Consider the following 15,527-nt stretch of genomic DNA (forward strand, 5'->3'; position numbering starts at 1 on the left):
TAGACAGCCACGGATGGCTTGCTTTCCAAAAGAATTACCTAAAAGTATTCATTTATCTGTGAAGCAATCATATATTTAGCACCCAGGCAATAAATTGTTGGATATGCCTAGAATATGAGTTTTATCCTGCACCAAAGGAGAGAGGTACTGAAAAAATAAATATTTTATTCTTGATTCAGATTTCCTCTAAGAATATTAAAAAGGTCAAATAGATAAAAAAAACTGATGCAACACGTGAATAATTTTTTAAAGATTTTATTTATTTATTTATTTATTTTGAGAGAGTGAGAGCATGAGCATGAGCAAGGGGGAGGGGCAGAGGGACTGGGAGAAGCAGACTTCCTGCTGAGCAGGGAGCCCGATGCCGGCCTCGATCCCAGGACCCATGATCTGAGCCAAAGGCAGACACATAAGCAACTGAGCCACCCAGGCGCCCCTAGATGAGTGATTTTTTAACTAATATGCACAATATCCTTGATGATTTTCATTAACCTCCCCAAAATTTTTAATGTAGTAAATGATTGGTTTGGAAATCATCTGTACTTTCTGCAGACTCGATGTGGGTTTATGAGTAACGTAAGCATGCTCTGATTGCAGGGGAACCAGGCCTCTTGTGCGTACAGTGTGCTTATATCCCAGGGCGTCCAGGTCTCCCAGGACTGCCAGGGTTGGATGGCATAAAAGGAATCCCAGGTACAGACATTTTGCGGGCAAGGGTATTTGCAAGTACAAAAGGGTGAGCTCACTGGGTGGTGAAAAAAAGGTACCAGACGTCTGGATGTCATGATGTGGTTTGTAAGAACTTAGAGGGAGATTTTCAAAAGCATATTCTGTTAACATAAAGTAAGCCAAAACACAAAAACTGGCATGTCCCCTTGTTCCATTTTAGTTGCTGAATTCTAGCAAACCATTGGGTTATCCACGAACTGTAGACTGGGGTTCCTATGGGGGTAGGAGCTAGGAGAAGTGAGGCAGGCATCCCACATACACATTTTTTCTTCCATGAGGAAATAGCTCTCTTTCATTTTTTTTTTCTTAAAAGACACAACTCTCCTCAGTCTTTTTTTTAAGGCCTCCACTTTCGGTACAGCCGAAGGCATATGCACTATGTCATTCTTTAGAAAGATACAAATGCAATAAATCCGCACACCAGTGGGGGCAATAGAGTGGTGAGGACTGTGGTGAGCTGGAAGGCACAATGGAGGGGACCATCCCACACCAGCTCAGATCTGTTGTTACTTTGCGGCATTTTAAGCCCTGCATTGATAAATCTTTCCATTTTTCATGAAAAGAAAGGAAGATTTTTATCTGAAATCATACACTTTTCAGTATTAGCTACTAACTCTATTTTTGAAGGTAAAAACCATCTCAGAGGCCAAAATTCTGAGAGCTGACTAGAGCCTGTGTCACTTCTTTTGTCAACCCCTCTGCCAGACCAGACCCTCCACTCCATATGATTGCTCCAGGCTGCCACTGTCTCTGCTGCCCTGGCACCCCCTTCCTCAGCCACAGAACTGATCCTGGGCAAAACCTTGAGGTAGAGGAAGTCTCAGTTAGATTCCTCTGTCCCTCGTGCCACTGCCCTGGCTACTCAGGGCCTCTCATGCTATGTCACATGCAGTCCTGGCTTTGCCATGACCACCATGATCTGCCCACATTGTCATCAAATTGTCTATCACTAAGCAACAAGAGCTCAAGTCACAGAGCACTTGGGTGCTCAGCACTGTTCTGGATGTCGTGTGTATCTCTGTGCCTTATTCCTGACATCAGTCCTAGAGGTCGGTGCTATCAGTAACCCCATTTGACAGATGGGAAGCATATACATATGGTGGCAGAGCTCATAAGTGGTCAAGCCTGGACTCAAATCCAGACCCCCTCCTCCAGAGCCCCACTCTTGCTCTCTACACTGGCATCCTTTAATTGTTGTGCCAGGAGCTTCCCTTTGAGGCAAGTTAATCCAGAGGTCTACCTGGCAACACAGATAAGGGGATATTTGTATGTTACCACCACCTGGTAGACATTGGCGTTGGCATTGGCATTGGCATTGGCGTGGGGTCTTCAAGGGGGCTGGGTGTCAGTCCAAAGGAGAAATGCTAAATGTGATACCGTGGCCAGCTGATAAAGGACGTGCATTCAGCCAGAGTCCTTGTCACCCACAAAGCCTTCCTACTCCATTTATAAGTGCCTTAGTTCCTCTGTCATCTCTGAGACAGGCCTGAGAGGGAAGGATGGCAAGGGAATGAGGGGGCAAAGGGCTGGGGTGGGAGGCAGATTATTCCTCATGCAGCTCCTATTCAGTGCCTAAGACTCTGGGTGAAATGTTCTATGGAAACAAAAACTAAAAGGAACGGAAGGAGTTGGGGAGAGAGAGAGAGGGAGGGAGGGAGGGAAAGAATAGAAGGAAAGCAATCATTATAGTCCTACATTCCCCTTGAGTGACCTCTAGCCCAAGGGTAGAATGTAAGTGGGCAGGCCACTGTTACCGAGCAACTAGCAGTGTTGTATTTTCCTTGGTTTCTCTACATTTGGCATACTATAGGTATAGCTCAAAGAAGATATATAAACGGGAAAACCATTTGGATGACTATCAAAAAATGTATCCTGATTCAAATCTTGCAAAATATAAAATCTGAATATGCATTTGTTGACACATGGGCTTGAGATCCATCCAAAAGACTCTCTAAAGGGATCATCTTTACAGAGATATTTAAATACATATAGGAAGTGTAAAATTGTACAGTAAAATGCAATTTAGCAACAGATATCCAAAGCCTTGGAAAAGTTTGCGTCCATTTGGTCTCGCACTACACTTTCAGGAATTTATTTAAATTATTGGAGAAGTTTGAAGCACTAAATATCTAGAGATATTTATCATGGCATCGTTTACTACAGCTAAGTGGAACTACAGCAGTTAGCTGAATAAATGTTGGTTGATCTACACGAAAGGTTACAATGCAACCACTTAAGTGAAGATATAACTGTATTTATTGACATATGTATATTTATTGACATATGATTCAAAACTACCATGTATATGTCCAGTGCATTATGGATATACAATTTTATGAGTAACATACATGAAAATGTTAGTGAATATTGTCCTCTGGTGGTGGATTTATGGGTGATTTTTTATTCTCTTCTTTCCGAATCTATTTTTTTTACAATGAGCAGATGTTACTTTTATGATTAATACAAATAAATGTATCTCCTTAAAACTATAAAGACAAGAATTTTAGGAAGGTAAAAATTTTTTAAATTCTAATTGTTTTGTTTTCCTTTACATCATCTCTATTCTACTTATGTACTCCCGTTCCCTCCCTGCACTCTGTGTTTTAAGATAGAAATTTTCTTTCCTCAGAAGAAAACACCCTATTTCCTTCATATACTGCATTACCCTGACTACTCAGAGTTGGCATTCAATGGATATTTAATAATTCACTGCTTTGCAGGAGGACAAGGGGCAGCTGGCATTAAAGGAAGCCCAGGGTCCCCAGGAAGTGCGGGTCTTCCAGGATTTCCAGTAAGATTTCATGGTTTGGAAGCTTTAGTGGCAATTTGGGAAGTAGCACACTCTGGAAATACAGTTGGCACCACACATAGGTTGTCAATTTGGTGCCCTGCAAAGAGTACTTAACATTAGAGCACTTAATAGATACTTGATTAAATGAATAAATGAATGATGTGTGAATGAATAAGTGAATGAAGCAATGAATGTATAATCATTTAAAATGATATCAGAGATAGAAGGTGGGCCTGTGGTTGCCTCGGACTAGAGTTGGAAACAGAGATTGACTGCAAATGGATTTAAAGGAATTTAGGGGAGGGATGGAAATGTTTTTAACACCAGATTGTGGTGATAATGTCATAAATGTACAAATTTACTAAAAATAAAAAAAAAACAAATTTACTAAAAATCATTGAATTGTATTCATATAAAGATATATCTTAGGATATGTAAATTAGGCTCAAAGACTTTTAGAAATTAAAATGTTATCAGAGTGACTCAGAAAGTTATATAAAAATAAACACATTTATATCAAATTATTTATAGATGCATGTTAAAATTTACCAACATCCTAACGTAATCTTGTGATGATGTGTATATTATCATAATTGCATCATTTGTATTATTGAATCATAATGCTATTGCATGTGTTGCATTGAATGTGCTATCTAGCTATATTCTTTTCCAGTTTTGGCAGCAAATAGAAAAGAAAACCAAAAAGCTTGAAATCAGACTCGTAGTCCAAAGGAAGTGCCTAAAGAAAAAAATCCACATTCATTAAAGTTGAAAAATTCTGGTTGACATTTTCTTTTTAAGATTAGCACAAGAACAGCTGCACCCAAATGCAGTGCAGCCTTGTTTCTGTACCGCCCTAGGGATTCCCGGGTGCTCCGGGTGCTCCAGGACTTAAAGGAGAAAAAGGAGAAACATCTGAGCCTGAGGGACAGGTGGGTGCTCCAGGGGACCCCGGGCTCAGAGGCCATCCTGGAAGAAAGGGCTTGGATGGAATTCCTGGAACTCCTGGAATTAAAGGACCACCAGGACCCAAAGGTGAACCGGTTGGTATCCAGTACTTTTTTCAAATTACCTTCCCTGCCATTAGGATGCTCCAAAGTGACAACACTGGGTGGTTTGCGATCAGAAAGTGGTTGGCCACTCATCCTGGTGGACCCCTCCAACTGCACAATGGGGTGCCTTCAGAGGTGTAGCAAGGACCCCAGCAAACATATATCATATCTTGACACATAGGTAGCACTCAGTAGTGCTTTTAGCCCAAATAAAATCCTGAGTGGAGAATGACCTTGTCTCTTACACAAGTTCCACATTTGTATCCAGTGAGGTTATAGACACATTCAGAAAATGATTAATGGTGGAAAGTCTTAGTCAAGGTTTTGAGGACTGCGTTCATTCTTTTAAGCAAAAATAAATGCTTCAAGAACAGAATATTTAGGAGTAGGGTCATCAGATACACAGATCAAATGTTTCGTCATTTAAAATATTTAGGCTTCCATCATTTCTGTCTTTTCCTAGGATAGGAATAGAACATCTCACATGTTCACTTGGGAGATTCCTACTGGGATCTCCTTATCTCTTTCAAAACGTCTTGGGGTCAGAAGCTAAGCACCTCTGTGTATTTGTGAGAAGTTTGCCAGCCATGCTGCCCAGCCTGTTCCAGGAAATACCAGTTTCTTCTAGGGTTTATCAGTGTTATCAAATTAAGAGGATCCCACCTTGAACAGGAAAACTTGGCAAATAAATGTAAAGATTTGTTTACAGACGCTTTAGTATCAGAATATAAAGTGTGGCTCCCAAAGATGTAGACGTGGTATACAGTCTTCCCGATGCCTTCTTGATGACAAAACACCTTCTGGCTGAAAGCAGCTGGCAGGTTTGGTGTTTCTCAGACTCTCCCTTGACAAATGGCCAGGCTGTCCCTGGGATGGCAGTGATGCTTATAGAGGGACAGAGTCTAGAGTTCTTTGGTCTAGTATTATGACAGTTCACATGATGCTTCCTTTTGCATCTCACTAATTTCCTTATAAGTTTCAGTAAAAGTAAAGCAAAGAAAAAAATCAAGGAGGTGATATGTTGAGTCTTATGCCCTGTCATTATAGAAGAAGGGGGAAAAACATCCAACACTTGGTCACCCAATGATACTGAACAATGAAAAATCCAGTCAAATTTATTATTTGGGGCCGTATGCGGGAGAAGGGGAGCTCTATTATTCTGTCTCATTTGACTCATTTAAAATAGACAAGCTATTTCCAAAGTTACAGCCTATGCAATTACAAAAAGATATTTTATAAGAAAAAAAAAGGAATGCAGTCTATCTGTATCTCCTTTGTAACGAAAATACCCAGTAAAGATCAAAGGTTTGCTGTGCTGGTTTTATTTTAGAAATGTGCTATTCCCAAGACTGCCAGCTCTGAAGCTATTTGAACTGTTGGCCAATGTGAACAAAGTTTTAGGAGCTATTCTCTATGTGTGACATCCCGCTGGAGGACACCTCCAGCAGGACCCAAGGGACTTCCAAGTTAATGAAATGTTGTTGAACTCTGAAGGCCACAAAACAGCAGAAACCAGACAGTGCTCTGATTTTAGTAATAATTCCCTTCAAATGCCAACTGCTTTGTAATTCAAGACTTTCTCATTGGCTGCTTATCTGGCAGTCCTATTTATGGTAAGATTAACCCGTGTAAGGGGATATTGGAATGAAGCACTATCCAAACATATTCCTATTGTCACAGGCCCTGAGTGGTGAGAAGGGGGACCAGGGTCCTCCAGGGGATCCTGGGATCCCAGGGTCCCCAGGACCTGCAGGACCACCTGGACCACCAAACTATGGACCACAGGGAGAGCCTGGTCCAAAGGGCACCCAAGGAGTTCCTGGAGCCCCTGGACCACCTGGAGAAGCCGGTTGGTTAGTTTTCTTTCCAGTCCTGTTTTCCTGTGGAGTGGGGTCATGGTTCCTAGAGCAAGTGAAGCTCCCCCAAGATGAATGAATGTATATCTATCTGCTTCCAATAAGTAGAATATGTTAGCTCATAGACGCTGGGAGAGAATATGTAGGATATGTTAGAGAACATTTACTTTCCCTTTACTGAGCAGTTCCAGCTGAAATTTCCTAAGAAATAGTCAGTCTCCATTTACTAATAGAAATGTATGGGATGAGGAGTACCTGGCTGGCTTCCTACATAGGTGGAACCTGCGACTCTTGATCTTGGAATTATGAGTTTGGGCCCCATGTGGGGTGTAGAGATTCCTTAAAAAAAAAAAAAAAAAGAAAAGAAATATATAGAATAATGAGTGGATTTCCATTGTGATAAACAAAGGGGTGATAGAAACCTATGAAACTGATACTGAGAAGCCTCTTCTAAGTCTCAAGGGCCCACTGATGTTATTGCAAATGTGTTCTTTCTGACCCATAATTCAATAGATGGTTTGTAAATAAAACTTCAAAATAGCTAAGATAAATGAAGAAAAGTTTTGTGATAAATAGTTCTAAAGTCCCAGCAACTTTTGGGATCCACGTGTACTGAACATGGTTGGTAGATCCAGGAGGGATCGGATCGTCAGTGTTTATCTGTGGATGAGAATTGCATGTTGTTGATAGTTTTCACAAATAATGCCACCATATCATTGTTTGCTTCTAACATCACTTTAAAGGGTTAGACCCAATAAACTAATAGCCTCCAAACCCTTTTATAGTATCCCTCATCAGTAAAAAATTGGTAGGTACCTCCCTCAGGTATTTATATATATTTTAAATTGTATGCATGCGTTTCTGCCCACACATGTACATAAAGCTTCTTTTGTGATTATATATATACATACATATATATATTTATGGTTTATTCTTTTTTGCATCTTGCTTTTGAGGCTGCTCTTCTAATCCAGGGATTGGCAAACCATGGCAGCCCATAGTCTAAATCTAGCCTACCACATATTTATGCGTGACCTACAAGCTAAAAATGATTTTTTAAATTTTTAAATGATTGGTGGATAAAAAAAACCTTTTAAATAATCCTTTATGGCACATGAAAATTATATAAAATTCAAGTTTCAGTGTCCATAAATACGTTTAACTGGCACACAGCCACACTCATTCATTTACATATTGTTTCTGGCTGTTCCCACGCTACAATGGCAGCGTTGAGTAGTGGCATAGAGACCATCTGGACTGGAAAGCCCAGATTATTTACTATCTTGCCCTTTACAGAAAACGTTCTTTTAACCCATCTTCAAATCCTCTTCTGTTCTTTCTGCATGTGAAGGACTCTGCTGTCGTAAAATATATTATCATCAAGCTTTTTCCATCACACTACTGTAAGCTTATTTTTCTATAAATATATGGATAACACAAATCACTAACATGTGTTTAATGTAAGCCACCTTATTTTGAATCTTTATGGGCTCTGTAGGCATTACTCCCCCAGTGACACATGAAGAACTTATCAGAGAGGTTAAGATATATGCCCAGGCCACATTTCATGTTTTGTTCAGCATACCATGCTTCCTTCCCATGCAAACTAGTAGCCCAATAAATATATATCCTACCAAATAGATATTCACCGAGTTTTAAGCTGAATTCAGTATTATCGATTCTTTTTTTTTTTAGAATAGGCTCTCTTTCAATAGACGAGCATTGAGTTGGGCCATTAATTAAAACTAAGCTTAGGCAATAGACAATGCTTATAAATATTCTTCAATTGAATAAGAAAGTTTCAGTGGATTGGTCATCTTTTAAGCCAGTTTTGAAGACTATTTTTTCTATTCCTTGGGATATATTTATAAACCCCTTATAATCACACTTATTCCTCTGAGCCAAAAAAAAATCTTCAATATGCACACCAATCTTATGATCACAAACTTTCTTAAGGTCCTAAGGGAGAATTCGGTATTTCGACACCAGTCCCAGGGCCCCCAGGACCTCCAGGGCCCCCTGGTTATGCTGGCCCCCGAGGTCCACCTGGTGAGTATCCCCTCTGCCAAGTCTGGTGCATGGCATCAAATGATAGCCTACTGTCCTTGAAAAATGTCATCCCCTTTGTTTGTTTTTTTTTGTGTGTGTGTGTTTTTTTTAATTTATTTATGATAGTCATACAGAGAGAGAGGGAGAGAGAGGCAGAGACATAGGCAGAGGGAGAAGCAGGCTCCATGCACCGGGAGCCTGACATGGGATTCGATCCCGGGTCTCCAGAATCGCACCCTGGGCCAAAGGCAGGCGCCAAACCGCTGCGCCACCCAGGGATCCCTGTCATCCCCTTTGTAAGGAAAGAAAATATTTATTGGTTCCAAAAGAGAGTAAAGGCTCAAGTTTTGTCAGATAACGAGTCCACAGGTGGGGGACTTGTCATTGATCTTTGAGATTATCCAAATTATTCCCATTGGTGCCTTCTGATTCCAAAAAAGAAAAAAGAATCAATATAATTACAGAAAAGGAAGTTGAGAGCAGAAAAATCTCTGTGGATTTTGTGGGGGAGTTGGGTGGTGGAAAGTAAGTGATGTTTGCTGGTGGTTCATCAGGATAGTTCCTGCAGCTTCTTCATTTGATGATGTAATTTCTTGGCCAGTATGATCTGAAACTTATTTTTGCATGCATAGAGGGAGACTTATGTAGTTCACATTGTCTAGAATATTTCTTTTTAGGAACTAAATTCTATCTTAAACATTATTTGCAGCTCCTAATGATTAGAGCAATGTATAAGAATAGAAAGGAAGAGTTGCAGTTGAGGTTATGTGAAATTATTTCCTAATTTCCAAAAAGGACTAGAATGACACAGAAACTTAGACTTTTTGTGTTTCAGGGCAAGATGAAGGGAAGTTTCTTATGCGAATGTTTGTATGTTTTAAGGTATCCCTGGATCCATAGGAAAATGTGGTGATCCGGGTCTTCCTGGGCCTGATGGTGAACCAGGAATTCCAGGAATTGGCTTCCCTGGGCCCCCTGGACCTAAGGGTAAATTTACAAAATTTAAAATATAACATTTATTATGGATATTTAGAAAATATAAATACATGTCATGAATAACAGAAAAGATCCATAATGTGACATCTAAAATAATGTTTTTCACCCATCTTAAATGGGAAAAGAAAAGTCTTACAATGATGTTAGGCAAAAAGGTAGAACTCACATAGGTTTACACATTTCATCTCAATCAAATTTTTTAAAATACATAGAAAAAATCTGGAAAGAAATTCATCAAAATGGTAGCAGTGATTCTTTTTAAGTGTGGAATTATGAGGAATTTTTTTCTTTACTTCTTGATAAATGCACATTTTTACATTTATACATTTTTTTCACTTTATACATTTCTTTAGTAATTAAAAAAAGAACTATGGAATCACAAGTAACTGGTTTTCCCATACACTCCCTTATAAATTACAGAAGTTATTTTCTTTTGGGAACAAATGCTATTTCCCATCAAAGGGAAGACACTCCAAGAAATCCAGATGCTGAGAACTCAAACAATAACCTAACCAATACATCAAAGTCTTGTTCAGGATGAGATATGAGCCATTTCAGTCCCTGGCTTGTTGCATAGATTTTCAGATTTTATAATCCTTTTATGTTAGTTTCAATATTACTTAAAGTGTCTGTCAAAAGATAATCCATTTTTTGGCATTTGATCTCCTAGGTTAATATGTCATCAGTGCTTATCATGCATTAGTTCTGCACAAATACAGGAATATTGATCTCAGCTTATGAATATTTGAAATGGAAAATGTAATCATTTCAAGAATGTCTTAGACTCCAATTTCTCAGATGTCTTCCCAGTGATCTCTGAAGTAATGCAGCCTGGCCCATATTTTTGCCTACTCCTTCTTGGACTTATTAAGAACGCGTCCTTGCTTGTAACCCTATGGATTCACCTTCTGGAAAGAGACCATGAGGACCAGAAGTAGCTTAAGAAATGCTTGAACAACATAGACTGAGATTTCCTGGTTGAACCTAATAATCCCATCAACTAATGGTGAATTAAAAATCTGTCAAATTAGCAGCACAAAAGAACTCTCTGAATGAAGCCCTGCTCCACCAGGGCTTGTGAACCATGGAACAGAACAAACGATATGTGTGACTCCTCTCTCAATTCTCTTATTACAAATATATAAGAAAGAAGTTAATTCATTATGTTCAATGGCATTAGGAAGTAATTCTGTTGAGCAACCCATGTTGAGAAAGGCTACCTAGGCCTAGGGTACCAGACATGCTTTATATCCTCATCTGGGTCGTGCTTGGATGGATTTATGCACATTCAAAAATTTATTTGGCTGTACACTATTTGGAGTAATGTAAAATATACTCCAAAAGAGGAAGTCAGCCAAATGGTCAACCAGGATCAGTGGTTTAAAGAATTGCCACATCAAAATTGTAGCCATGCTAAACAATAAAATGGAGAAAGACATTTTTTAAATTGAGGATCTGATTTGGAATGGGATTTTTTTTAATTGCTAATGTAGCAGTTGGCTTTTTCATAATTCAGACTTTCATAAAAACATCTCTAGCAACTTGTCTCATAAAAACACTAGATAAAATAACAGAGATACTGCTCTAAATGTTTTACTAAGCCTACTTCTGCAATTATTGTTGTGTTTTCTCTGTAGGAGACCAAGGTTTTCCAGGAGCAAAAGGAGCACCGGGTTGTCCAGGAGAAATGGGGAAGCCCGGGTCACCTGGAGAACCAGGTCTCCCAGGAGCCAAGGTCTTCAAGAATTAAAACTTAGATGGATGTGTGGGGATAAAGGGGGTGGAGGGAGGGTGGCAATCACAGTAAGCCAGTTAGGAGACTCTGGGTGTAGAAGTTATCTATATATTGGCAGATGATAAAGACATTAAATACTTTTTAACATTTCTCTGAACCATCCCTACCTTTAAGAAAGGAAAAGAGAAGGTATTAGAAGACATGTTTCTTCCCTATTTCCTCCTTAATCTTCAGAAACATTCAGAGTATTTAAAATGGAAGGGCTGTAAAAACATGTGGATAACTATGAGAAAAGCTGTCAAAAGTAGAAACATCTAGACTGTTTAGAACACTTTCAGTTTTCTTAAAAAGTGCAATTTACATAGCCTCAAGACTAGTCAAGGATAATTTTATAGGAAACTCAGCAACTAGAGCTGAAAAAGGAAAGGATGGTATAATGGTGGTAACTGCGCAAAAGGGATTATTTTCTACTTAATAGCCCTAAAGGCCAGGTAATAGCCAAAAAAGATTTGGAAGTGTTATATAGTGCAACTAACATGATTTCTGTGCAACAGGGAGAACCAGGACTAGCCATACCTGGAGAACCAGGAATACCAGGTTTTCCAGGAGAAAGAGGCAATTCTGGGGAAAATGGAGAAATTGGACTCCCTGGACTTCCAGGTCTCCCTGGAATTCCAGGAACTGGAGGGCTTGATGGACCACCAGGTACAATAGCAAGTGTGATTACTTTTCTCCACGGTGAGCTCTGCTAAAATGCAGCAAGTTGAAGGTGTTCTAGGAAGAAGAATTCTTCTCAGACTTCTAGTTTAACAAATAGAATATGAAGAGCCTAATTATTTTTCCATTGCTGCCCTACCTTTGTTTTCTCTTTCCTTTCTCCTTCCTTCCTTCTGTCCTTATGAGTGTCCTTTATAAAAGGCATATCAGTGGTATTAAATATAGGTTCAATCTGGGGGGGTTACAGGAGAATGATTGTGACAGCTTTATGATGACCTTGGGTTTTGGTACCTGAATATATTACTGGACTCTATTTTACAGGGGATCCAGGGAAGCCTGGACCACCTGGAGAAAAAGGACCCCCAGGAAGTTGCACAGAGGGTCCCAGAGGAGCCCACGGACTTCCAGGATTAAATGGATTGGAAGGGCAACCAGGTAAGAGGAGGGCCTTGAAACCAGCCATTAGCTGAGCAGGTGACATGAGACTCCTGCTCTGTGCTTTGCTGCTTAACATGAGAACTGTCCAACAACAAGTCCTGATCACTGTTCAGTAGGAAATGTTATTTTAGCAATCTAAACCTAGTCATGGATTTGTTGCAGTGAGTACCACCCATAGAGTAAGAGACCTGAAATTAATATAGTAAAATTGGTTTGGTCTTTTATGCAAGACCATATGAACACTGAAGATACATATAAACTTATATTTACATATATATTTATATACTCTCAGAAAAAGTTTTATCTTTACCTCCGTAAGTATACAAAGTGGTAAATAGATATGTAGTTAATTGCTTCCCAAGCAACATAAAATAAGGGTGTGAAATAACTCTAAATTATGCAGGCTAGGTGGTCCAGATTATGTAAAATTTACTCTATTTTCTTGGATCTTCTCAGTCAGATCTGTGAACTGAAAAAAATTTTTTAGAACTCAGCTAATGCCTATGGAGTATCACATTGCTTTTATGTTCACAAACCAATTTCTGGCCAAGACATTAATGGTTGTAGTAGTGCTATTATTGTTTCCAGAAGTATCTGATGGCTTGCCTCCCCACCTGAGTGGTTATATACATATTCTGCAGGTTAAAGACTGAGCTATAGTCATAAAGTCCCAGGATGTGTCTGCAGGACTAGAAAATAGATATAAATTCTATGCTTTCATTACCACATGAATCACTGAAATAGAATATTAAAGTCAGAAGGAGTCTTAGAAATTGTACAGAAGGGGACATAAATAAATCAGTCCATCATTCAGATAAGTGTGTGGTTTGCCCATAATCACACAACTAAATATTTATAACCATAAAAAATATATTTCTGGAGTTGATGGGGAAGGCAGTTATGTGTTCATTCATTCACTTGTTCATTTATTCATATATAGGCAGAAGAGGTGAAACAGGGCCAAAAGGAGACCCAGGTATTCCAGGCTTGGATAGATCAGGCTTTCCTGGAGAACCTGGACCACCAGGAATGCCAGGTCATCGAGGTGAGATAGGACCACCTGGCCAAAAAGGATATCCAGGAAATCCGGGATTTTTAGGACTACCAGGTATCGTTTTCTGTGCTTTTATTTTTCTTCTTCCATTTTCTTCCACATTTTCTTTTAAGGTGACTCTATAAGTTGAAATTAGGCCTAGAATTTTGACTCTACATTCCTCTTTCAGTTAGTATAAGTGTTTCCTACTGAATTATTTGGAGGGAGTCAGGGAGCAGGGCAGTGGTGGTGGTGGGATGATCACATTTCACAATTACCCAGGTATGGCAACTTTGGCTATGCAACTCTTTCTATATGTTAGTACTAAAGGATATTTGCTGGTATTTTCTTGAGAATTTTTGCATCTACATTTGTAAAGGATACTAGTCTGTCCTTTTCTTGTGATATCTTTGTCTGGTTTTGGAATCAAGGTAATGCTGGCTTTATAGAACAAAATAGAAAATATTCCCTTCTTTTGTATTTTCTAGAAGAGTTAGTGAAGAATTGATATTCTTTAAGCATTTGGTTGAATTCACCAGTGAAGTCATCTGAGTCTGGGCTTTTCCTTGTGGGAAGTCTTTACATCATTAATTCAATTTTGTGTTATAGGACTACTCAGATTTTCTATTTCTCCTTGAGTCAGTTTTGATAATCTGTGCCACTCTAGGAATCTGTGCATTTTGACTAAGTCATCTGATTTTCTGGCCTATAGTTGTTCATAATATTCCCTTATCATTCTTTTTACTTCTATCACTATTTTTATAGTTGAGATGTTTGGGAACAATATTCAAAATAATCTCCTCATGGCATAAGGACTTCACTGATCTCTCTCCTCCAGAGAAAAACAACTTAATCTGCAAATAATTCTTATAATTAAACTTCTTCCACATGTCAGCACTGTTCTAGGCCCTAGAGACACATCAGCAGGCAAGACCACCTCTGACAGTGGGGGAGACAATAACAAATGCATTTAAAAGCCAAGTTCAATGATTGACTGCTTGTGGAAAATAAAATAAAGGACTATAAAAGAAAGCCATTGGTCAAGGATTGGGAGGAGGGAATGCTCCAGAACCTCAACATGTTCTGCTTCCATCTGCAAATGTGACTTGCTATCAGTGACCTCCACATACATAGGATAATAAAGACTGTGAACTAACCTATCTCCCAGACAAATATGGTTATTTTTGTACTTATAGAAACCATTCCTTCAACCCTCCTTAGAAGTATAACTTATTTTATTTTATGGAATATTTCACTTCTCTCATTCTGTACAACCTGACCTACTCTGTGTTAACTTGTTTCTACAGGTGAAAAAGGAATGATGGGGATGATGGGCTATCCAGGAAACACTGGCCCTCCTGGGCCTCCCGGGATCCCAGGCACCCCAGGACAGAGGGGTAAGTGGGGCACTATTTCCCAGGATCAGAAGGCATGAGCGATGTTCACTTATTTAGCAGCAGAATAAATATATTTTATCCCTTGAGGGAAAAGTAATTTCCCTGAAAGAACTGTGTATCTGATTTTTCTGTATTCTGTATTCCTTTTTCCATTTGAATGGAAATAAATTTTTTCCCTACCATCTTATGCCACTATCTTCATGTGGCTGGCTGTTATATCTGTCTTATTTTGTTTTATTTTATGGGATCACCATTAGCTTTTGGACCCTTTTGAACTACTTCAAGAATTAAGGAACTGATGTTGCTACTTCTATTTTTAGGTAGCTTTGGAATTCCAGGTGCAAAGGGTGAGAAAGGGCCCCCAGGAGCCAAGGGGGAAGAAGGAGAGAAAGGACCTATGGGGCCTTGTCGAATAACCAGCTCAGTGGGGGACAAAGGAGAACCAGGCCTCAAAGGTATGCCCTTTCTTTTGTTTGGAATCAGAACATCAGAGCTGGTTCTGAGACTAAGAATTTTCAAAGAAAATTCCTGTAGTTGACAAAGGAGGACACTGAGAGTTGGTGTTTAATGCCCTGCCCATGATCACAAAGCCAGTTGGTAGCCCAAGCCTGGATTAGAACTGGGTTTTCTATGCCTTGAACAATAATATGTTGCCTCCTTAATGCATGACTTTTTATTTCTACATTAATTCTGCATTTGGGTCTGCTGTATTTAAATTGCCACTAGTTGGGGGA

The 15,527-nt window shown here is 39.3% G+C and overlaps 1 protein-coding gene across 1 annotated transcript in view; it reads left to right on the forward strand.

Annotated features, from left to right (window-relative positions):
* Nucleotides 1-15,527, forward strand: part of COL4A3 (collagen type IV alpha 3 chain) — a 130,559-nt gene that overhangs the window by 88,806 nt on the left and 26,226 nt on the right. The window contains exons 23-34 of the mRNA XM_072796482.1: nucleotides 598-693; nucleotides 3,450-3,520; nucleotides 4,381-4,563; nucleotides 6,253-6,421; nucleotides 8,385-8,477; nucleotides 9,360-9,464; nucleotides 11,111-11,208; nucleotides 11,763-11,913; nucleotides 12,247-12,360; nucleotides 13,304-13,471; nucleotides 14,704-14,793; nucleotides 15,114-15,248. Of these exons, the coding sequence (XP_072652583.1) occupies nucleotides 598-693; nucleotides 3,450-3,520; nucleotides 4,381-4,563; nucleotides 6,253-6,421; nucleotides 8,385-8,477; nucleotides 9,360-9,464; nucleotides 11,111-11,208; nucleotides 11,763-11,913; nucleotides 12,247-12,360; nucleotides 13,304-13,471; nucleotides 14,704-14,793; nucleotides 15,114-15,248 (1,473 nt within the window). The remainder of the gene's footprint in view (nucleotides 1-597; nucleotides 694-3,449; nucleotides 3,521-4,380; nucleotides 4,564-6,252; nucleotides 6,422-8,384; nucleotides 8,478-9,359; nucleotides 9,465-11,110; nucleotides 11,209-11,762; nucleotides 11,914-12,246; nucleotides 12,361-13,303; nucleotides 13,472-14,703; nucleotides 14,794-15,113; nucleotides 15,249-15,527) is intronic.

The sequence above is a fragment of the Canis lupus genome, chromosome 24 (assembly GCF_048164855.1).
Source record: "Canis lupus baileyi chromosome 24, mCanLup2.hap1, whole genome shotgun sequence".
NCBI classification, from domain to species: Eukaryota; Metazoa; Chordata; class Mammalia; order Carnivora; family Canidae; genus Canis; species Canis lupus.